At 36.7% G+C, this 25,662-nt stretch overlaps 1 protein-coding gene across 3 annotated transcripts in view; it reads right to left on the bottom strand.

The window, feature by feature from the left end:
* The window catches only part of LOC149814698 (pre-mRNA-splicing factor of RES complex protein), a 38,975-nt gene extending 13,313 nt beyond the window's left edge, over window positions 1-25,662 (bottom strand). Inside the window, exons 1-5 of one of the 3 annotated variants that reach the window (XM_089990206.1) lie at window positions 25,446-25,662; window positions 21,811-21,855; window positions 18,363-19,694; window positions 16,844-16,905; window positions 16,596-16,654 (exon numbers count right to left, since the gene is read on the bottom strand). In XM_089990206.1, the coding sequence (XP_089846332.1) occupies window positions 16,596-16,654; window positions 16,844-16,905; window positions 18,363-19,666 (1,425 nt within the window). In that variant the 5' untranslated portion in view covers window positions 19,667-19,694; window positions 21,811-21,855; window positions 25,446-25,662. Of the gene's footprint in view, window positions 1-2,610; window positions 2,719-16,595; window positions 16,655-16,843; window positions 16,906-18,362; window positions 19,695-21,810; window positions 21,856-25,445 lie in introns of those variants that run through there. The other 2 variants (XM_089990207.1, XM_089990205.1) reach the window with 2 other exon arrangements.

Genomic DNA, 25,662 nt, shown 5'->3' with positions numbered 1-25,662 from the left:
ATGGTATGATCATGTATCTTTTGCAGCTTATGGTTCAGAGAAAATTTTCTTCATTGGAGGTATAAAAAGAATTCAAGACAGTAATCCTGTAGATGAAGAATGTTGCCACTTTTTCAGCGTGATTACGATGGGAACAGGCGTGCAGGTGATTTTTAACAGCAAGAGGTGGTGCAAATTAGTTTCAGCTGCTCTAGAAAGTCGTGGAGACTCGTCATCAGCAAAGTCTCTATCCCTTAACTTTATTATTGATAATGTTTCTTGTAAGGGTCCATTTTTGGCCATGGAATACATTCTCCTAATGTTGCATAATTGTGATTCCTTGTATTGGAAGGATAAGCCACCAGATTGGCTACCCTCTATGGTTGATCATTTGTAATTTTCATCTTCATATTAATAGAATCTGGGGGGGGGGGGGGGGGGGGCTAGCATTATCCTCTAAAAAAAAGAACACAGGTTGCACCTAATCAACATTGGGTAAAAAAAATCAAAAAAAAAAGGAAAAAGATGTCATTCTCTCTCCTCATCTTAAACTTAGTGGAATAATAGCAATGTTTTAAAACTCCTCGAGTCAACTCGGTGACTCGGCTCGGCTCGGCCCTCCAGCGAGTCAACCCGGCAAGCTTAACTCGGGCTGTGAAGACTCGGCTGCTGACTCGGGCGAGTTCTGGGATGTTTGAAATTTGATTTTTTAGGTATTTCACACATATTCACTCTTGTACTGAATAATACATTTTTCCCATGGACTGTCAGGAAAGATCTTTTTGAACAAATAACTGTTATAGTATATAAATCAAACAACAAAGCATTCTAGTCTATAAACCCAATTAACAAAGAATTCTATGCATCTAAAAGCAGGGATTTCTTTCAAGACACATATGGAAATTGGAGAGTTAGGACCTAAGGATTCCTTATTTGAATATCACATATTACTTTACATGCAACTTTATAAAAAAACTCTGCCTCTATAACTAACATTGCCCAATCACCACCCTTTCGTAGACCACTAGAGGTCCAAGGCAACTTCTAGTTTTCCACTTTATGTTCTTGTAAATGATAGTTTATCTTATACAGTGATACTTTTCCCCAGTCTGTAGCATTTGGTGCAGCGTCTGGGCCATTTTACCACCATCATCTGTCTCTGTTTCTGACATTGTCTAAATGGAATCTCTTTTATTTAAGAGCTGGGCATCATGAATCTAAGGCCCGCAGCAATTTCACTTTTCCTAACCTCTAATCTTAGGCATTGGAAATTTTATTCTATCTTCTTTCGAGCTGCTAATAGTTGTTTGAATTCTTTCAAGGTGATGCATGGTGCAGAAAATCTGTCCAACTCCATTATGTGTTCTTTGTTTGTCCAAAATAATGAATCTCTTAACTCGGACCTGCCATTCTCTATATATTGCATGATCCAAGTGACTTCAATCCATAATCACACAGGATACCAGTGCCATTGGGATCATGTAGTTCCCAAGGGCTATGAAGGTGTTGGCGTGATGAATCACTCTTGTACTGAATTATACATCTTTTCCATGGACTGACAACTTATATATTGTTTTTCTTTTAAAATCAAAAGTTAACAAAACCCAGTCCGAGTCACCGAGTTGACCCGCCGAGTCACGAGTCAATAAAGAACGAGTCGAGTCCCGAGTCACTGGGTTTTAAAACCTTGAATAATAGTACATCCAATTCAATATCCATCTAAAAAGTTGAGGTATGACCTTGCTATCATCGTACAACATGACGCTACAATTTGTGTTGACATGCTCCAATAAGCTTGAAGATTTTCCCAAATCCTTAGATTGCTGAAGGCAACCATTGTCTTAGAAAAAAATGCTCAATTTGAATTTTGAGCACAGGAAAGAGTTTCTTCTGAGCACTTTTTGTTGCTTGGTTTCAATTCCTAAAGCACTTGGGCAAGATTCTGTATGTAGGGAGGACCAAGGTTGCCAGACTAGGAAGTGGAAGAGGGAAACGATATGAAGATCAATGTGCAAAAGCACATACAAGTCCAAGAGTGGCAACATTCTTCATCTACAAACTTACTATCTTGAATGTATAGGAAGCAGAAAGCGAGAAATAAAAAAAGCAATAAAAGAAATGAATGGGAATCAAAATGGAACACAAATAAAAACTACAATAAAAGTGACTACTTTTAAATTTCATGATTTTTTAGTGTAAGAATTATTTTTTTAACAAAAATCTAAAAATGATGACTTCAAATTTAGAGAAAACACATGGAAGTGAACGAGAAGCGTGAGAGAAAACACATAAAAACATGAAAAGTAGAGTGAGAACATATAAGAAGAATAAATGAAGCGTGTAGAAAGCATAGGAAAAGCATGGGAGAATCGAGATTCTCATCAAGTTTCAGAAGAGAGGAGTATTATGTTTCCGAAGCGAGTTTCCGAGAAGCGGGCTTCCCACCTATCTAAGAAGCTTTTGGTAACTCTGTTGAGGACTGACATGGCTCTTTTAAAGGATATAGAAAATATAACATGCAGAGGATATGCAAGGCTAACTAGATATATCTCCCTGGACTTCAAATTTACCTTTTCCAGCTAATCAACCAGCCTCTCTTCGAACTTATTACTGAAGAAGATTCTTGTTAACTGAGTGAACAAAAATTTAAACCGTTCCTTTAAAAAAAGTCATTTTTGTTGTTTCCCGCACCCTTTTGAAGCAGCTGCTTCTCACTGCCTTGTCATTGTGCACCTCAATCTAATAACTCATTACCATAGAAAATGATATGAAATTGTTAGTTTGAAAAGCATGACATCATAAGCCTACGAGTCCTACCCACAATCCCCTCTGTCCCTATGTAGCCAAAAGCCTATTCAAGACCCAAAAAAATACAATAAAAATAAAAATGCAAAAGATTCTTAAAGTCATAAAGCACGTGTATATGCACAAAAATCATAAACACGGCAGCAAATCATATATACACACACAGCAAATAATAATACACATACATGTAGGTATTATGTATGAAAACAGATATGTACACAATATATGTATAAAATAGATAAATATAAATGAACAAATAAACATTATATGTAAAAACAGATATTATATATAAGTACATATAGAAGAAAAACAAATAAAGGAAAAATGAAAGATAGGACTCTACCGCGTAGGCGAGTGGGCCTAGGCCGTAGGACCTCGACTAGGCTGACAAGGTGCCTAATTGTAATGAAGTATGCATAATTACAAGAACAATGTGCAAAAGCACATACAAGTTCAAGAGTGGACAAAACAAGGCATAATACAAGCACAAAAATACATAAACACAAGTCCACTATGAAACAATACAAAAAGCCAACAAAGGGCTACACAAACAAGTAAAAGAATAGGCACTTTATTGATAATATGCTTTGAAAAAACATTGACCAATAGGGGGAAGCACATCCCTTATTTATATACAAAACCAAGGAGGGAGGCCATTGAGAGCTCCCCGTATAGAGTCATTGGGGAGCTCCCAACGGTCATGCCCCAACAACTCTATGGTGGGGAGCCCCAATGGCTAGATAAAATACAAAATAAAATAAAATAATAAAAATAAATTAATAACAGTTGCTAATAAACAGTTATTATTACAAGTGAAAAGACCAAAATACCCATATAATGCATTAACTATTACAATACTTGAGAATATATAAAATATATGAATATGTATATACATACATATATTTTAACACCCCACCCCCTCAAACTTACGGTGAAATGACAGAAAGTTTGCTAAGAAGAAAAATAAATTGAGCAGAAAGAGCCTTAGTGAAGAAATCTGCAAATTGATACTACGATGTGATATACAACAACGTAATAGTTTCTCCCAGATACTCATCACGCCCATAACGACAATCCATCTCAATAATGTTTGGTTCGCTCATGCAAGGTGTGGTTTCTTGTAATGTGGATTGCAATCGTATTGTCGCATCACATCTTTGAAGGTATTGAGATGATGATTCCCATATCACTAAAAAGACTTTTTAACTACACAAGTTTCATTGTTGTCGTAGTCATTGCACGATATTTTGTCTTAGTTGAGGATAATGATGATATTTTTTGTTGCTTCTTGCATCTCTAGGAAATCAGAGAATCACCTAAAAATACACAAAAACCTGTATTGAGACTATCATTGGAATTTTCACCCCAACATGTAAATCTAATAAAGAAGATGAGGATAAAAAAAACCTTTGTTATAGTATTATTGATGTATCTGACAATTCTTAAGACAACATTCATGTGCACAATAGTCAAAGCTAGCTAAAGAGTCAACTAAATGAGCTATGTCCCATCTGTAATGTCAGACTTAGTACAAATATCAACAGCAAGTTTCATTTGATAAAGAATGTACCAATTGGGAGAGTACGCAACTTCAATACGTAAGAAATATCTTAAGAAGCCTAAATCAGATATATCAATTTTTTTTAAATATTTTGAATATCACTAACTCCCTACGTGTCACATCCAGTGATAATCATATCGTCTACATAAAGTAGAGGAATAACAACTTTAGAACTTGTACTTTTGATAAAAAGAACAGTGTCAATATAGCAGGAATAAAAAACCGAGATGAGTCATAACATTACTGAATTTATCATGTCAAGCCTTAAGAGCTTGTTTAAGACCATACAAGGCTTTCTTAAGTTTAAGGATTTTTCTTTTTTCAATACAAAACCCCGTCGAAGGATCCATGTAAACTTTTTCATTTAATTTACCATTTAAAAAAACATTTTTAATATCTAGTTGGTAGATGGGTCACTTTTGAATAGATGCAACAATTATAAATGTCCTAACACTAGTCATTCTGGCTACTGGGGCAAATGTTTCTTCATGATTAATTTCATATTTTTTGGAGTACCATTTGGCAACTAACTTAGTTTTATATCTCTCCAAGGTCCCATCACTTTTGGTTTTAACTTTGTAAACTCATCTACATCTTATAGGTTTCTTTCCTAAGGGCAATGGAGCTACCTCCCATGTTTTAGCCTTTTAAGGGCATTCAATTCGATATTCATTGCTTCAACCCATTGAGCAAGATTTTTTGCTTCATTATAATGTGATGGTTCATGATAGGAATGTAAAGTTATTAAACATGCTCTATAGTTTGGTGTAAAAGTGTCATAGGATACAAACCTTCTTGGTGGATTGTAGACAAGATTAGATCTTCTAAGAGAGGTTTCTACTATAGAAGAATTTTGAGAATATTTCACTAAAGAACTTGAATTATTTCTTTATTCTCGTCGGATATATATCTGTATGGGTTTATCAATGATATCAGCATTTAGTGATTCCATATTCTCATCATTTGAATGCAAATCACTACCTTCGTTCAAAATGTTATCCCCATCATTAATTAAAGAATCATCACAAGAAGTTAACTCTTCTTAAGGTAAGAAATCAAATAGAAAAGTATAATCTACATCTTCTTTCTTTTTAGTTTTCTGAAGCTCATTTTAATTTTCCAAAAAGGTTACATCCTTGGAAACATATAATTTATTATGTTTAGGGTCAAAACATCTATATCCTTTCTGGTTTTCTCCATAACTCATGAATACACATCCAATGGCTTTTGGAAACAATTTATCCCTTTTACATAAGAGAAAAAACATTTACAACCAAAAATACATAATCGATTAAAATCGGGTGTTCTTTCAAATAAATTTTCATATGGAGATATATTTTGTAAGTATGATGAAGGTATCCTATTAATCAAATAAGTTGATGTTAGAGCAGTCATGGCCCAAAAAAAATTTGGAATATCTTTATAAATAAGTAGTGTCCTAGTGGTTTCTATAATATGCCTATATTTTCTTTCGGCAAAACCATTTTGTTGAGGAGTTCTAAGACATGACTTTTGGTGACAAATTTCATTTAGTTTTAAATCATTTTTAAATTCATTTGATAGGTATTCTCCACCCGAATTGGATCTAAAAATAGTGATATTACCTTGAAATTGATTTTTAACAATCATATGGAATTTTTCAGAGGAGAAAACATCAGATTTAAACTTGAAAAAAAAATCATATATATCTAGTGAAGTCATCAATAAATTTAACATAATATGAATACTCTACTTTTGATATGATGGGAGAAGATCCTCAAACATCTGTATGCACTAATTCAAAGGATCGTATAGAAATAAAAGTTTTATTAAGAAATGGGATGGATTTCATCTTTCCAAAAATGCAATCCTTGCAAGTAAATCTTTTTCATTACAAATATTTGTCCCAAAAAGAAAAAGATACATCTTTGAGTAGCTTGGATGTCTAAGTCTTTTATGCCAATTTTTTATATACTTGTTTTTTACATAATTACAAAATGATTTTGAAGAAAGATTCAAATAGTTCATGAAGTAGAGATCTCCCTTCCTATGGGCTTGCCCGATCCGTTTCTCGAACCAGAGATCCAGTACAGAGCAACCCTTATATGAAAAGAAAATTTCACATCCATGATCGAAAATTTAAGAAATGGAAATGAAGTTTTTGATTTAGTTAAGGAACAACCCTCACTTTTGGCAAAAAAAACTTTGAGAAGGATTTAAAGTTCCAATATTTTTAATTTGCAAAGATGTTCCATCACAGTTGAAACATACGTAGTTTTTAAGTTAGTGTATAAATCGGATAGACCAATCTCATGAGGTCTCATATGAAATGAGGCTCCTTAATCAAGGATCCAAAAAGACATACCTGGACGAGAAGATAAGGCTATCGCAGCACCCAATGTGGATGGAGATTTGAGTAACCGTTGAAGTGCATCCGATAATTGGGCAAGCGAAAATGAATCTCTTCCTTTAATTAGTTCCTCCTTTTTTCATGTGAATTCTTCAACGAAAGCCACCTTGTTCTTGAGCGTGTCATATAACTTGAAACAATTTGGTCATATATCTCCCGATTCACGACAATGATGACAAATAGCCTTCTTGTACCCACCATTATAACTATTTTGCCTCCCAAATTGTGGAGGCTTGTAAGCTTTCACAAGATTGTCGAATTTGGACGCAACCAACACTTCATCTCCTCTAAGAGTCTCTTCTTAGCATATTTCGGCAATGACATATTCTAATGGAAGAGGCTTAGATCTATGAAGGAGAGAAGATCTAACATGTTCATATTCGGATGTATGCCCGTGTAAAAAATAAAAAAAGTGCTTTTTTCATTTGCTATCTTCTTAGTTCAACATCTTCACTAGCAACCCACTTGGGTTCAAAAAGAGATAATTTGTCCCATCAGGGACCAAAGAGTATTAAAGTAATCGCAAACACACATGTCCCCTTGTTTAATGGTTCATATTTTTTCTTGTAGAAAAAATTGCGCCTCAAGGCGTTGTTAAAAACGCGCCTCAAGGCGCAAAAAGCGCGCCTCGCCTCAAGGCGAGGGCCTTTGTGCCTTGATGCGCAGTTAAAAAGCGTAAACCCATGTAGGCGTACGCCTCTTGCGCCTTGAGGCGTACGCCTTGAGGCGAGGCGCGCCTCAGCGTGAGGCGCACACGCCTTATTTTGTTGGTCAAATGAGGGTCAAATCCCTCATTTGACCAACAATAACATCTCACCCCGACCCTAATAAAGGTCGGGAGCCCTAATTTCCCTAATCTCCTCTCTCGTAGCCCCTGTCTCCCTCTCGTCTCTCGCAACCCCTCTCTCCCTGTCGTCTCTCGCAGCCCCTCTCTCGCTCTCTCGTCTCTCACAGCCCCTCTCTCTCTCTCTTGTCTCTTGCAGTCCCTCTCTCTCGTCTCTCACACTCTCTCGCTTCCCTGCCTCCTCCTCGCCGAAAGTAGCTGCGACGCCGGCAACCCTTGTCAGACACCTGGTAACCCCGACCCCCTTCATTCATCCTTGGCTGTTACTACAACCTTTCTTTTGGATAGTGTTGATCAACAGCATAGACAAAAAAAGAACAAGCTTAAATGTTTAAAAGTTGGAAATGTAGTGTGAATGATTACTGATGCAAAAACACTGATTTGGTCCTCTTGATGCTTGCAACTATGTATGGACCAAGCGATTCACGTGCATGGATAGACAGTGAGTATTTGAGCCAGCTGGGCAGATGGTTTTTCAACCCAAAAATTGTTATGTCCAATTGTCATTCACGTGTAGAATTTTCGGTTGGCTTACTGAGATATTTAAGTGATTTAACTGACAAGCCAAATTCCAGATATTGAGGTTTTGCTACGAGCAGTATCACGGTGTTGTAGTCCATTAAACAGAAAAAGAAACTATTGAGTTACTCTTTAAGAAAGTGCCCTGCAGCCATACATGCGTACGAAAAAGATTGTTTCCAACCTCTTTCAATTGTGCCTAACCTTTTTTATGAAATGGAGGTTTTGGAGTTTGATTCAAGTGGAAGTGAATCCATGATCAATTTGGACCATGTTTTCGTATAAAAAAATAAAAACAAAAATAAAAAAAGATGCTTGATAACAACATAACCAAGGTCATGGTGCAGTTTCTTCAACCATACAAATAAATAAGTTTGTTTTTGGCAATATAGTGGATCTAGTAAGAACCCTTATAATAGGCATACTTCTGATTTGATGTTTGCTTAAATATTGCTAGAATGCAAGTCCAGTGTTAATTACAAACTCTATACTTCTGATTTTATTTCGTGTTGGTTGTTGCTTCATCAATAAAGCATTTCTTATTTATTTATAATTTTAAATAATTTTTATAGTTTTTTTAAGTTTAAAATTTTTTTTTTTTAGGCTTACGCTTTGCGCCTCGAGGCTTACGCCTCCCTCAGATTTTGGTGGAGCGTCTCGCTACGCCTCAACGCTTTTCACAACACTGTTTAGTATGCATACATTTTATAAAGAACCATGACTCATTCAACTTGCAAAACTTAGCAATGTTGGCATATATTTTTAGCTCAACATTGTTCATAAACCACGCAAGAATTTTTGCATGTCTGCTTCCATAATTTTCTATCTTGGATTGATGATCTTCAATGTCTTTCGTGTCAGCACTTCCTTCCAAAGCTTTTTTTTAACCTACTTCCAACTTAGTGAATTTGAGTAGAGGTTCCGGAATAGAGCCCATCACATGTCCCCAAAAGTTTTTGCCTTTGAGGTTATTTTTCACGGTGAATGCCCACGTGATGTAGTTGGAATCATTTAATTTGAATAAAAGATCAATCTTTTGTTCATTCTCCATTTTTGGCTTGATAGAAAAGGGAAGAAGGATTATGAAAGAACACGGAAGATTCCTTCCACTAGAGTTACCGCAAGCATCACGATCCCAAGAATCACAATCTTTCAATGGCCACCTTCCAAATGGCCAAGAGCATTATGGCTCTGATACCATGTAACTAAGTATGTGAAATTACAAGAACAATGTGCAAAAGCACATATAAGCTCAAGAGTGGACAAATAACAAGGCATGATTCAAGCATAAAAGTTCATAAGCACAAGTTCACCATGGGACAATACAAAAAGCCAACAAAGGGCTACACAAACAAGTACAGGAGTAGGCAATTTATTGATAATATGCTTTGAAAAAACATTGAACGAAACCAAGGAGGGAGGCCATTGGGAGTTCCCCACATAGAGTTGTTGGGGAGCGCCCAACGACTCTCGTGGGGAGCCCCAATGGCTAGGTAAAATACAAAATAAAAGAAAAAATAATAAAAATAAATTAATAATCGTTTCCCTATAAAGAATTAACTATTATAATACTTGAGAATATATAAAATATATGAATATGTATATATATATACATATATACATGAGTATATATATACATATATTTTAACACTAACCAGAACCTCTGCCTAGCTCCCCAACGACTCTATGTGGGGAGCCCCAATGGCTAGGTAAAATACAAAATAAAAGAAAAAATAATAAAAATAAATTAATGGTTGTTTATAATAAATAGTTATTATCAGAGTTACCGGAAGCGCCTATGCTTGAGGGGAAGCGCGCTTCTCAGGTACGCATTTCGGAAGCGCGAAACGCGACGCTTTTGAAACGCACGGGGAAGCGCACTTAAGTATTAGGAAGCACGTACCCCTTTAAAGGGGTACGCGTACCCCTTTAAAGGGATACACGGATCCCTTTAATGGGGTACGTGTATCCCTTTAAAGGGGTACGAGTTACCTTTATTACTATTTTGCCCTTTTTTTTTAAAAGAAAGAGGTTTTTTATTAAGGGCAAAATTGGAATTTTAAAAAAATGCGCGAAAAAAAACATAAAAGAGAGGCTTCAGGGTTTTTTTTTCACGCCTCTTCCGAGTCTCTCTCTTCCTCTCTCTCTCTCAGGATTTTGGCCACCGACCGACGACCTTCAGAACTTCCGACGACCTTTTCCGACGTCCGGCGACCGCAACCGATTGACGATGGGGATATTCAGGTACGCATATCCATTTCCCCCCCCCCCATCTCTTCTCTCCATCTCCCATGACTCTGATTTTTCCCCTTCCCCCCTTATGTTCAGGTACGCTCTCCTCTCACTCCATCTCTTCTCTCACGCTCATCGCACGACTGCAACCCCTTCACAAGCCAAGCATGGCGACTCTCGCTCAGACTCTTCAGATTTTGTTTTCTTTTGTTTTTTTTAAGGCAAGTTGGGGTTAGGCAGTCGCAGACCCTAACCATCTCTTAAGCCCCACGAGGTAGAGGGATTCCAAGCTTTCAGCTTGGCACGAGACCCGTTTACCACATGGGATATGATATGGGATTAAGTTAGAGTATCCCTGTGACATGTTTTACACTCTTTGTCGGTTCTGCAGAATTGTTTATTCATGTGCATGTTGTTGGAAACAATTTATTCTATCTATGTTTATCATTATTTATTGGGTTGCTTATAGCTTACCGTTGCCTTGTCACCGTAACCTTGATCTTTTGAAAACGGAAATTATTTTCTAAAAGTTTTGGTCCTTGGAGATCCGATTCTCTACCTAGGGTTTGGGACATCATTGCCTAACTTAATTTTATTTTGGTTCACTTTCTGGAAATCTGAGATTTGTGTGGCTACTCAGAGGGTGTTAAGGTTGGGAAATAAGGTCAGTTAATGAGTTTAGACCTGTTTCGACCCATCCAAATTGTTTCCCCCAAATGGTGGGCCCATATTTTGCGTTGATGAAAAGTTTTCGAGTGATATAGGGCTGGTGTCTGACCTGTGTGGTGTGAGGTTCAGCTCGTGAGTAGAGGTTTGATTCCTTCATTCTCTTTAGAAAGTACATTTAGGGAACAGGGGATTGTTAGAGACTATTTGTTTCATTTTCCTATTGCAATAACATGATGGTCTTTATCTTTTGTGTTATCAATATGATGATCATTTATATTCTTATTTGAGTCCCCTGAATGAACAGTATATTGGTTGAGAAACATTTCACATTTTGTGGTTTTACTGAGTTTATTTGGTCGTCTTTTTTAGGAATAAGGGTTAATGCAGTATTTTTTTATCATTCTTGTAGGTTTTAACTTTTAAGTCATTTTGACGATTGCTTGAATCCTAATCAGATTGACTGGATCACTTTTATTATTCTTTTACTGTTGGATATATATGGATTATTGATTTATTGTTTTCAATTTCAAAGTCAATGAAAAACACAAGTTGTCTTATGGTTTCATTATGGTGTTTGATCTTGCAGACGTCCATTCTCTCCTTGATCTCTTGAAGTGACTTTGCTTCATGTGAATTCTGAACTTACATGTTGATCAAGTGAACCAAGCATGATAAAAGAAACAAAACAAAAGAGATACTTATTATAAGTATAAATTAATATATAAAAAATATATTATAGGAAAATTATTGAATTCATATTATAAAAACATATTATACAAAATGTATACCAACCATGATTGAGCTTATCATCCTTATTAAGTATTAATTCTTTGATATACCGAGCGTGGGCACGCCCAGGCTCGGCTCGTTTACTCTATCAGAAGAGTGGGGCAACTAGTATGCTGCAGCTAGTTGTTTAAAATTTTAAATAAATATCATTATTGATAGTAACAGTCGCCCAATATGAATTTTGTTTTTCTTCATTGTTATGTTATCTTTCTTTAGCATTTTTTCATAAATGCAAACTTTTGAAAGAACTTCCTTTTTTTTTAAATTTGGTCTGCTTTATCATAGTATATTATAGAATCATAGATCTTTCACCTCCTTAAATGATGTTTATTTATTTGTTTTAGTAATTGGTAAATTATGAGTAATGATTTGTGTTCTTCACTCTCCATCCTTTACTGTTAATAATAACTTTTTTAAAGTGTTTTAGGTTGATTTTTATACTTTTATGTTGCAGATATATTTGCATGTTCTTTGCTTCATTAATGACCATCCCAAGCTATGATCACGATAATTCTGATGACGATGATGATTCTTTGTACAATTTGGAGCATGAATCATCTAGTGGTGTTGGGAAGGGCAAGAAGAGGTCTTTTGCTTGTCCATATCAGTTTGAGGACAGAAACGAAAATTGTTTTGATAAAGAAGATAAAGAAGAATATGACTTGGATGACTACTATTCTGAAGATGACCAAGATGATGAACCACCTAGCATGCATAAAACAACAGTGCTATGGCCCCATGTATTGAAACAAAAGAAGAGTGGGCAAGAAAAGCAAGGTGAAACCCAAGTTTTTATGTGCAGGCACTGCAAAAATATTTATCATGGGTCATATACTCGAGTTTTTGCACATCTCATGGGATATCCAAAGGGACAAAGTGTTGGGATTGCCTTTTGCCCTGTAGTTGCAAAAAATGCAGAATTGGCAAAAAAAATTAAGAGGCAAGTTCGCCGAGTGGAGGTTTCATCAAGTGCATTTGAGTTGAGAAGATCAAGAATTGATACTCCGAAGAAGCCTATTAGTATGACTACATCATCTAGTGGAAGCCGAAAAACAGTTGATATTCGTGATACCTTTAAAAAGGTAGAAATAGATGTAGATCACAAAATTATCAGATTTTTGTGTGCAAATGGCATACCTTTCAATGTGCTTCGATCACCATATTAGGAAGAGATTATATCTGCAGTTAGTAAAGTGCCGGAATATAAACCCCCATCATATGAAAAAGCGCAAACAACGTTGCTTGACAGTGAGAAAGAATGTGTTCACAGGGAGTTAAATGAATTTCGAGAAAAGTTTAAGGAGTTTGGAGTTTCCATTGTCTCAGACGGTTAGACAAATATCAAGAACAAACACTTGATAAATATAATTGCCTCAAACTGTTTTGGCTCGATGTTCTTATATGCAAGCGATTTTTCTAACGTGCAACAGTCAGCTGCAAACATTGCCGAGTTTTTTAAGACGGGATTTAAACATGTGGGGCCTTCTAACGTAGTGCAAGTGATTACAGACAATGCAGCAAATTGCAAGTTAGCAGGTGAAGAATTAAAACAAACGTACAAGTATATTTTTTGGTCACCATGTGTTGTGCACACACTTAATTTGATCTTCAAGGATTTGGCACATGAGTTTCATTGGTTGGGAGAAACATATTTGCAGAGTAAAGAAATTGTGAAGTATATCACAAATCATTCAAAATCACTAGCAATCTTTAGAAGCAATGAAAAATTAGAATTAATAAAGATTGCAAAAACAAGGTTTGCTTCACATTATACTACTTTGAAACGCTTGCTTGATATGAGGGAGAGCTTAAGGCTCACAGTAATTTCAGATAGATGGAGCGATTGGAAGCAATCATGCACGGATGAAACTATGAAAAAAAGGGTTGCTACAACAGAAACAACTGTTCTTGATGAACAATATTGGGATTCTGTACGTTTAGCATTATTGATTACAAAACCCATCTATAAGATGATTAAATTTTGTGATCAGGAATGCCCTATAATTGGTGAAGTATATGAAGGCATGGACAACATGTTGGGGGAAATCAAAGACAATCTAAAAGGACAACCAGATTTATATGAAAAGATTCATAAGATTGTCTCAAATAGATGAGATAGAATGAATGTGCATCTCCATAGTCTAACCCACATGCTTACTCCAAAATATTATGAGTCGTAGTATCTATAAATCCCAGCAGCAGGAGGGGTCAAACAAGTTTCTCCTGGTAAAAATTTTGTTTAATAAAGTTTAAAGTTTAATGATTTAATTGTTTTATTATTTTATTATTTCATTTGCATTTTCTTGTTATAGTTACTAAACATTTTTTTTGGCAGAAAAGGATAATGATATCTTAGACGGTGCAATGCTCGCGCTTGAAGTCATATCTTCTGGAAATGAAGAGCTATCTACACTTTATAGGTCACAACTTGTGGCTTTTGCATCAAGAAGTGGAAGATTTAGCTGAAATGCAGCAAGAATAGATGCACTGAATACTACAATGTCGGTGCTTAATTGGTGGTGTTTTTATGGTGGTGATACACCTGAGTTGAGAGCATTAGCCATTAAGGTTTTATCTCAACCTATTAGCACATCTTCTGCAGAAAGAGTGTGGAGCACCTATAGTTACATTCACAATGTTAAAAGAAATAGGCTCAATGAAGATCCTGCTGATACCTTAGTGTATATTCATTCCAATCTTCGATTGATTGACAGGCATAATTAAACTGTATTGTACTTTTGTTTTGGTATTTTTTTTTTCTCTTTTTCTATCATTGATTGTTTATTAGCATTCATATTTTATATTCTTGTTATAAAAGGTGCAACAATCGCCACAAAGAAGGGCCTAGTCGAAAATGGGATATCAATCCAGAACTTCCTATTATAAAAGAAAATACGTTGAGATTAGAGGATATGCGATGGAGAGATTTGGATGATAGTGCACAACAATCAAGCACTATTTCCAAATCCAAACATAAAGATGCACAACCAAGAGCTCCATTACCTCCAATAATTATACGTACAAATGAAGTTGAAGAGGATACAAATCAATCCATCAGAGCTAGTAGAACTGCAGATATACAAGAGCAACCATCAGTTCCTCATGGTCGGATTGATCGTTTCTTTAGCCGGAGACCTAGGCAAGGTATGTTGATATTGTGTTTTTTATATTTTAAATTATGGTTTTTGAACATTTTAATTTTTTAATGTATTCATTATAGGAAATGAAGAAAGGAGCAGAAGACATGGTCGTGGAGGACAAGAAGCACGTGATGATGCAGAAAGTTCGCGATCTATTGCTGACTTGAAGGGGAAGAGAAAGATGACAGATTAATAAACTCTTGAATTATTAATTTTTTTATGATGTAGTTGGAGTAGTCCAACTTAAAAACTTTTATGTTATTTTTTTGTCATGGTCTTGTAATCTTTTTTTGGTATACTTTTATTTTGAATCTTGCATAATGAAGTGAAGTAGTGGATTATGTTAATTTTAAGTTTAGAGTTTAGAACTTTGTAGCTTATAATTTACAATTTAAAAATTTATAGCTTAAAAATTTAACCATATCTCTATATGTAATCTTTGAGTTTATTGATTTCTCATTTTCTACGTTGCAGAGATGACAAGATTTACGACATCAAATAACAAGTCATTTGATTCTTTCGTTAAAAAAGGTACGCTTTTTAATCAAATTTATTTATTTTCTTAATGCATTATTTAGTGTTTGCATGCATTTGTTAAATGGTTGCAACAAGAACGTGAATTATGATCTTCTCTTGATGTATCATTTTTTAAATGCTTGACAGTTGCAATATGATGCATTTGTTAGATAATTACAACTTATATTATTTATTGTCTATATACATGTTTTATTTTGTCAATGATGACATAAATCTTAGTTTTTGATAAAATAAAAATATATAATTACATTTTTGCTTCCCTTTCGATTCTTATTCGCTTCATTTTCGCTTCTCACTCGAATCCTATGTCGCTTCCTTTTTCGCTTCTTAGGTCGCTTCCGGTTCGCTCCCTAGGTCGCTTCCGAGACGCTTCCGAGACGCTTCCTAGTTCGCTCCTAAGTCGTCCCGCGCTTCCCGCTTCCTAAAATTTTAGAAGTGTCTCGCTTCCCGCTTCCGCTTCCCGTATCGCTTCCCGCTTCCTCGACTGGCAACTCTGGTTATTATTACAAGTGAAAAGATCGCAATGCCACTATAGAGAATTAACTATTATAATACTTGAGAATATATAAAATATATGAATATGTGTGTATATATATACATACATACATATATTTCAACACTAATCAGCACCTCTGACTACATAGCTCCCCCCTTGCCTCTATCACTTTCAAAAATCACTTCTATGTAGCAATTATTTGATATTTGTGAAACTGGTTCTTAGGAATAATTATGTGTTGTCCATTAGAGATTTTTTCCTCTTTTCTGAGAAGACTGCCTTTCAAACTGAACATAATTAAGACCCAGATTCTTGCTAATATTTATTATTTTATCGATTGGGAAGACACTCTGCTTAATATTCTACTAAAACAACATTCCATCCTCTAACTTTTCTACTATTTTATATCATCTTTTTTGGGACAAGGTGCTATCCTCATTTATAAAAATTGCAGAAACGAAAGTAAAAAACTTGCACAAAAAAGAGTGCATGGTTATGCATATGGTGGTTTTTGTGCTTGTTTTTCGAAATAATACAAACTAACTTTCCAAATAAAAGCACAAGTACACAAGGATAAGCAATAACATGAAAATGTTATTAGAATTACCACATACAACCATGCCATATGAAGATACCTTTGGTTTTTCTTCTTTGGACTGCAACTTCAAGAACTCTTCTTTGGATATCACTCTTCCTACAACATGGTCAATGAACACAAACATAATATGAATAGGATAGTTATAACATTTGAAAGCATATATCTTGTAAGGTTTCCAATATAATGATGTAAAACCTCAACTCTTGACTGAATTAACAATAACCCTTCTATCAAAATTATCATTCCATAGAATTACAAGAAAGCAATTGGGCGTTTTGGTCATACCATTTTCACGATAGACAGGTTCAGCACCTCGTCCAGTCATAGCAGGATCCATCTCAGAATATCTACAAGAAAAAAACATAGAGTCACATTTAAATCGACAACAACAAAAAATGGAATAGTATAGTAAATGAATGATGGCATTTTTCTTTTCCATGCATGTATCAGCAAGATGCATGGCTCAAATGATAAGTTCATTATGCTGATAATACAAACATAGGTAAAGGGTGCCATAAGTTGTATTTAAAGGATTCTTCATGATGACAAATTTATATAAAACAAAGAAACATCTAATATTCAAATAAATCCAATCAATATACTTAATAATGCAGCAGAACAAATGATACTAGACAAATCCTCTAATTTCTTCTAGCAGCAGAAACTGTTACAAATGAAACACTGGGATGTCTATGCAAAGAAATTTTGAAAACCAAACCTTAAAGCATCTGACTTGAAGCATACTAGCTCCCTTGGAAATATATTAAATTTCATGAAAGAGTGCAACCACAACTCTAACTTTGAAGAACTTCCAATATTTCTATTAGTACACAAATTGAAAATGGTTTGTTAATTGGACAAGGGAACCTAGAAACTAAAACCTAATGCTATTTAAATAATAAAAGAACTATTCAGTCAAAAAGCCTACTAAATGATAGAAGATACCCCCAACCCTCAAAGCACAAAACATCCATTTAAAGTAGTAGACCAAGTTTTAGAAACTTGTCAAATAAAATTTGCAATAAAAGTTTGAAAACAGAAATCTAAAAACTTGGAGATGTGATTGAACCACTTAGCATGATCAGTATCTACACCAGTAGCAAGTAACTATAGACCTTCAGAGCCCAACCAATTTTTAACTTGGGAGCATGCTCATGTCATGGCACATGTTCCCATCAAATGGGAGCAAATTGCTCCTTAATCTGTTTTATGAGGATGGTGCTTGCTCAATAGCAAATACCAAATACCACTAGAAATGCATTCCTCTCCCCTGATGTCAAATCATATACTCTTACATCTGCATACCACCATAAACAGATCATGCATATTTTCTATGGGCACTAACGGAGCATATCAAACCCCCATCCTCAAATACAGTCATTAAAGCAGATCAAATCCCTTGGTCTATTCCAGTGTCTATAGCACATGGGAGAAACTTGCATATATACATGCACCAAAAAGCAGACATCCAGCACAAATGAGGTCAGCATGCTCAATTAAGCAGTTCATGCATGACAATATTGTTGCAATGCCTTCAAACTGTGAGATCTCTGGTTGATGTATTGAGACACCTTGTTCTTAAACAACATTAAAAAGTAAATATTTAGTTTGCATGAGCACGCATCAATTGCTTCACTATAAATGTTGATTGCTTTCTTTTTCTGTACATGCATATATGATCCAAATCCAAGCATTAAGCACTACCAAAACATACATAAAATAGTTTAGAACGAAGGGACAAAAATATAGATGAAATAACCCAGTGTTAAATTAAACATAGGCATGATAGGTATGCAAAAGTTACCTCAAAGCCTCTTCCTTCTTCTTCTTGGAGATGTCTTCCTCCATTTCTTGCTTAGTAAGTAATCCATGTCTTCTAACATCTGCTTTGGATTCAGGATGTTTAATAGAAAATGCAAGCTTCTTAGACTGAGATAGATCAACATCTTTTTGCTGTGACAATGAAGAAGTGAGTTTTTGCGGCTGTGACAGATCAGCATCACCCCATCGTGAAGATGAAGAACTGAGCTTTCTGGGTGGAGATAAATCAGCATCCCCCTGACGCGTAGATGAAGACCTGATCTTCCTTGGAGGAGAAAGAACAACATCATCATGCCGCAAAGATGAAATGCCATGCTTCCTTGGAGGAGACAGATTGACATCAGCATGCTTCATCAATGAAGAACAATTCTTCCTTGGGGGAGAAAGATCACCATTATCATGCCGCAATGATGAAGAACTGTGCTTCCTTGGAGGAGATAGATCAACATCATCATGTCGAAATGACGAAGAACCGTGCTTCCTTGGAGGAGATAGATTTACATCATCATGCCGCAATGATGAAGAACTGTGTTTTCTTGGAGGAGATAAATCAGCATTCTTCAGTTGCAAAGATGGACTACGCTTCCTTGGAGGAGATAGATCAACATCATCATATCGCATAGAAGAAGTGTGCTTCCTTGAAGGGGATAAATCAACATCATCCCTCTGCCGAGACAGTGAGTTGGATTTCCTTGGTGGAGATAGGTCAATGTGATCCTTCTTGTAAGATACACGATGATGGCGCAGTGAGGGAGAGAGGTCAGCATCTTCAGATTGTTCACGAGTCCTCCCACTCCGACGCTCTGGTGAGGCTGATTGTCTACGCCGTGGTGGAGATAAGTCAGCGGAAGTGTTCAGCTTCTTGTCATGATCTTCCCTCTGGTCAGAAACAGAGACCCAGCCACTACCGTCATCCGAGAGAGCCAGGTAAGGACGCTTGGCTCGGAGTTGTTCCAAGCGTTTAAGCCGTTTCACCTCAACATCTTCATTAATTTGTGCTTCCTTTATCTCCTCATCATCTTCTTCTTCATCATCATCAACCACCGGCTTGTGCCATATGGGGTCTTCATCGACAACACGAATTCCTTCAATATCTCCGACCCTCTTATTCTTAATCTTCTTCTTACTATTAACATTTACCGCTTCATCACTCAAATTCTTATGTTTCTTCTTCTTTTTCTTCTCTTCTCCTGGCATAGGATCCTGGTAGCTGCCTTCATACTTCTTCAGGTAGTCCTTAAGGGAAGAGACAGACGCAGATGCAGATTTAGAGAGAGAAGTAGTCATTGTCTTTTCTTCTACACCTTACTCCAAGCTGCAATCAGAAAACGATAAGGAACAAAACTAACACCATATATGATACCAAAACAGCTGCACCAAACCAAAAATAACAAGCTTAATTCAAATGCAGTTGGCCGAGTCGCTGGCCAAGCATAAGATTTTCAGGGTCGAGGAATGCAATCTTACCAACGAATTAGGCAACGCATAAACAAACATCATATGATATAAATAAAAAAATTACACTGAATAAAGTCATGAGTTAAAAACCGTTAACAAAATATTGAAGGGGGATAAGTAAAAACCATTGAGAAAAAGCTGGAAAACACTCATAGAGGTTGGTTGAGGTTTTTCCTCGAACAATTCAAGTTCATTCTAAGAAAAAAAATGAATTCCTTGAAATCAAGAGTAATGATAAATCCAAAAAAGTGGACAACGCAAAGAATAGAGCAGATTAAGACGAAAGGAACTCAAAATTTGGAGGAATGATGTAAGATTAAGAAATTTGAAGAAAATGAAAAAAAACAATAAGGAAGCCTACCACACATTCACTGGGGTCTTCTCTTTTGGGAGACCTAGACCAGTCGAATGAGAGGGAGAGAGACGTCGAAAAAACGGCCCACTCGTGGGCCTTTTGTAACACCCCAAAATCCAGGACTTATAACATTTTACAAAAAAATTGAAAGCCTCAAAAGCAATCATTTTTTTAGAGTTTTAAAAGCAGTTCAACGGAAAATGGTATTTGAAATAGCATGTCAATGGACCTTGGGCACATTACAGCATAAACTTCCCTACAACAGATTTGAAATTTCGTCCATTCATTGAAACCAGATAGATTCAAAAATATAGTTTTAATAATTTAAAGTTTATACAAAATAAGAATTTTCAAGAAAACATTTATGCAAATTTACCGAGATGTCCTCAGGAGCGAAACGTAAGGGAAAGAGTCTCATCTTGATCTCATCACGTCATCGTGTCATCGCCTAAACTCATGCTCATGCCCCTAATTGGGGTGATCCAAATTGTATCGAAAACTCAAATAGCAAAAGTTAAACACTTATCTCAAATGAGTCGACTTGAGAAAACTAAATTGTTATTTCGCAACCTATAAGCTCGCAAACTTTACTTTACAAAACTGTATATTTGGAAAGCGGAACTTACGAAAAGAAATCCTTTTCTTAAGAATTTTAGCGCCCACGTGCAAACTCGTATCTTTTGAAAAAGAGCATAATTAGAACATGTTGTAACCAAACATCTTATTTTGAACATGATTTATCTTTCAAACTGTGGGTACAACATTGTGCAACTCGCACGAGGCAAGATCACCATGGATCTCACATTCATTTATCACAACATCAGTATGTTGCGTATATCTCGCGATACTGGTCTCGATAAACGGAAAAAGGGGGAAGCGGATCAGGTCATGTTGAACATGAGCGTTTTTGCTCATGATGACATCGTGGCCATCCGATTTGCATTTTAAAAAGCTCAAAAGTCAACAAAACCACGTGGCATTCATCCAAAATGCAAACAGGCGGCCACAATGTCAGCATGAGCAAAAACGCTCATGTTCACAGCATGACCTGATTCGCTCCCGAAAAAGGGTCTCCCAACAAAACCACACCCAAACACACACTCGTGCCCCTAATCGAGGTTATCTGAGTCGTATCGGATACACGAACCAAAGTTGTAAAACACTTCTCCCAAATGCGCCGACTTGGGAAGGCTTAGTAGTGATTTCGCAACCTGAAAGACTTTCAAATTTAACTTTGCGAAAACTGCGTGTTTGAAAAGCTAGAATCTCGCAAAGAATCCTCTTTTAAGTAATCGTGGCACACAAGCGCAAGAACACATCTTTTTGAAAAAAGAGTAAAAATATAATACGCTCTTGCGAGTCCTACGAGGTTGCGTTTATGCAAGCACATATATCACAAGGCAAGTATGGGCACATTCCATTGCAACGACAAAGTGCAAAACAAGACTCAATGTGTGAAACCGCATGTCAAGCGAAAAATGCGCAAGCAACACACGAGGTACCATACCTTGACCAACTATATACACAAGAAAATAAATTCGTAAGCAACGCACGAGGTATGAAATCGTACATCGGATAAATAAATGTGTAAAGTAACTCACGAGGTACGAAGTCATACCTCGGCTAAACCAAAAGTGTAAGCAAGTAAATGCGAGAGCAAAGCCTGTGCACGAAGCGTGGTAACAAAGTCAGAACATAACAATAAATGCAAAAGCAAACCATGTGCGCGAAGCACGATGACAAAGTAAGGACATAACAATAAATGCAAAAGCAAAGCCTGTGCGCAAAGCACAACAGCAAAGTAAAGACAAAACAATAAATGCAAAAGCAAAGCCTTTATGGGAAGCATGGGGGCAAAGTAAAGACAGAACAGTAAAGACAAAAAGTAAATGTGAAAACATGCATGTATACAAAAAGCGCGGCGACAACAGAAAGCAATAAATCAATAAAGTAAAAACAAGTAAAGATAGGAATGTAAATACAAGAATTAAATGTGGAAACAGCATGAGCATGTAAAGCGCGGAAGCAACGAAAAGCAGTAAAGCAATAATAGGAAAAGGACAAGGATCACAAAACTGCATCCTTGAGTTAAAGGCATACTTATATATGTATAAGTACACACACACACACATATATATATATATATTATTGTCTTTTCTTTTTCCATTTTAATTTTAATTGCTTAATTTATGTTCGGCTATTGACTTTTGCACAATTTTTTCCTACCTTGAAGCTTTCAGGATTGCACATGTCTCCAATGCATGAGATGAACGTCTCAGGCCGCAGGGCTCGAGCGAGATCCGACATGAGAGATGCTAAAGTAAATACACTTAGTATGACATAAGGAAGAAGGAAATGAAGCAATAGAGAAGGAAGGGGACCGCAAACCTGACAACAAACAAAAAGGGAGGGGGCAGGCCCGCTATCCAGTCTACAAAAGAAGTAGGGGCAGGGGGCGCACCCCTGCCAACCTATTGAAAGCAAAAAGGGGCAGGGGGCAGAGGCACACCAGCCTGACCAAAAAGAAAGGGGGCAGGGGCGGCTCCTGCCCGCGTTCCTGACAGCAGCGTGAGGGAGCAGCCCCTGCCCACCGACCAGACAAGCAAAAACAGGGTGTAACGCCCCAAAAACTTAACCCAGAAACACCAGAATTTTTTTTTATACAATAGAATCATTTTATAAATCATGGTTAAATGAATGGAGAGATACAGGTAAAAAGATCTTCAAACAATCGGCACATTCTTTATTTCACTTCAGTTCATGAACTTTTACAAAAGTATGTTTACAAAGAACGAATCACTGATGGCATATCCGTTACAAGTTGGCCAGGGAACCAGTAGATCAAACAGATGTCAAAACCTCTTCTGTAACCGCTTGTGGTGACTACTCAGGACCTGAAAATGTTGAAATAAAATAGGAATTAGACTACCATGTCTAAGCAGGAATTCTATTCTGATAGTGCAAGTATATCGTGAATCGAGTGTGTGGTATGAGTGTTATGGTTGATCTTTAGTGTATATCAAGACAGGTAAGCAATATGTAACAAAGATCTAAATTCATGTACATGAGCAGGTGAGCAGTTATATAACAATAACAACTATGCTACATTAATGTGCAGGTCAGCAGTGATTAAGCAATAACAATTATGCAACATTGATAAGCAGGCGAGGTATGCCACAACCAATGTATTCACCTATACCCTTTCGGATAACCATTTTAATTACCTCGTATCTACCAAGTTAAGAATTTTTCTAATTTACAAGTTGATAATATGAAACATCTGAAATACAACTTACATATATCTCTTTAGTGTCTCCACTAGTTGTGAACCTAACTCTTCTAAATGATATTTAATTATTTTATCCCGTGGGTACACACGGGCACAGGTGACCATCTCAGAAGAGAACGTTCGGGGGTATATTATTCCAGGTAATTTATTAACCCGAACATTCTAACGGAGACTGAATCCCCAAGGGAGCGACCAATAGCCGAGAGAATCTCCCAAGGGCTCAACTCAAGACAAGATGCATCCTTAACTTCTGCAGAAGACATGGAACTAATACCTAGGACACACAGGTAGTCCTGGTCCCTAACTTCGAGGACGAAGACCCGCGAACCGCTTCACGCTCGACACCAGACACAAGTCCTCGAAGTCTTGTACCACCCACCCTCTCCAAGGTAGGTCTCAACTGAGAAATTGGGTTTAATTAATTCAATTATTTTCCCGAAATTTAGAACAATCCCACAGCTTCTAGTCACCGTCATAGCATTAAACCCCATTCTTAGTGATATACCCACTCAAACATTGAGTCCCAATTTCCTTTGTTCACACGTTATGTTCATTGTTCACCATGTACCAAACCTGAATACCCATCATAGGTATTTATCTGCTAACTAGAATTCAGCTGCTCTGTTAATAAGAGTATCACATACTCCCACATATTGTTCTAACCAAAGTGTCCCAACTAGATAATTTTTTTTCCAAAGAACACAACCAATCAGCTATCATGAGATTTGTGTTACACCATTTATTTTTCTTACAGACAAACATCCAATAAAATTTGCAATTAGTCAGAAAGAAAAATTGCATCGATGTAGTTTAAAAGAACATGACAATTCATGCACAGAGAGGCAATATATATACAATTAACAACCCTAGCTGAAATCAAACATGAACAGAACAACTACTCCTAAATATAACCTATATAACCTTGCATGTAATGTGAAATGATATACAATTGTAACGTGTTCATTATAATATGAGATGAGCTATATGGATCACCACGAAATTCTGTGCTTATAAACAGAAATTTTGTTCTTAAAGGAGAAAATCAAAATCTACAACAACCCATAAAATTCTGTGCTTATAAACAGAAACGGAATTTGATACTGTATATACAGCTATTAGTTATTCTGGAATCTGACGCAGGCATCAAGAACTCAGGTTCTTTATGAGGTTACAGAAATTTAAATGTGAGATATGTTGTATGGATCACCCACGGAATTCTGAACTCAGGTTCTTTATGATGTTACAGAAATTAAATGTGAGATATGATGTATGGATCACCCACGGAATTCTGAACTCAGGTTCTTTATGATGTTACAGAAATTAAATGTGAGATATGATGTATGGATCACCCACGGAATTCTGCGCTTGTAAACAGAAATTCTGTTCTCAACAGAGAAAAATCAAAATCTAACTAAGAAGAATCAATCTGCTCAACAGCATATATGATCAAGAAACCATACGCTCAAGAGAATGAACCTAAGCGTGAAGAAATAAAAACCATCTGATCACAAGCATATACGATCAAGAACATCAATGTTTTCCAGAGAATGAATTAATTAAGGGAAGGAATGACCCCCAAACTGTTCCGATTTCAAGATTTAGGGCTTCTCAAGAAAACCCCCAAATCAATTTGATTTGGGTATTTAGGGTTTATCAAGACCCCCCCCCCCCAAATCGATTCGATTTGGGTATTTAGGTACTATTTTGTTAGGGTAAATCAAGAAGACCCCCAAATCGATTTGATTTGGGGATTTCCTGTTTAGGGCTAGGCACGAAACCCTATTCCCCCTCCAACTACTATCCTTACCCTTATCGGAAACCCCAAACCACGGAGTTGGATTTTCCAACAACCAAGAATCACTCGGCAAGCTCATACGTGCCCACTAAATTGGGGTTTCTCTGGACCGACCCAACCCCATCTCGATTCAATCCATACCCAACAAAATCAGAGATAGAAATCCTACCTTCTCTTTTCCGGCGACGAACGAAGAAGGACGAGGCTGACGATCGAGCTCAGGTACCTCCAAGATCGCGTTTCTTGCTGCACTCTGATGCTCCGTTATAGCGGCGACCCTCCCCTCGTCTCCGATGCCCGGGGAGAATCGGTTACCAGACTGCAACCCCTCCCCCGACCTCTGTTATTTGCGCCTCTTGAGTAAGAATCGTGCCCCAAGCACGATT

The sequence above is a fragment of the Nuphar pumila genome, chromosome 15, assembly GCF_984573655.1.
Source record: "Nuphar pumila chromosome 15, dmNupPumi1.hap1.1, whole genome shotgun sequence".
In the NCBI taxonomy this organism is placed as follows: domain Eukaryota; kingdom Viridiplantae; phylum Streptophyta; class Magnoliopsida; order Nymphaeales; family Nymphaeaceae; genus Nuphar; species Nuphar pumila.
This window is presented reverse-complemented; position numbering and strand designations above follow the sequence as displayed.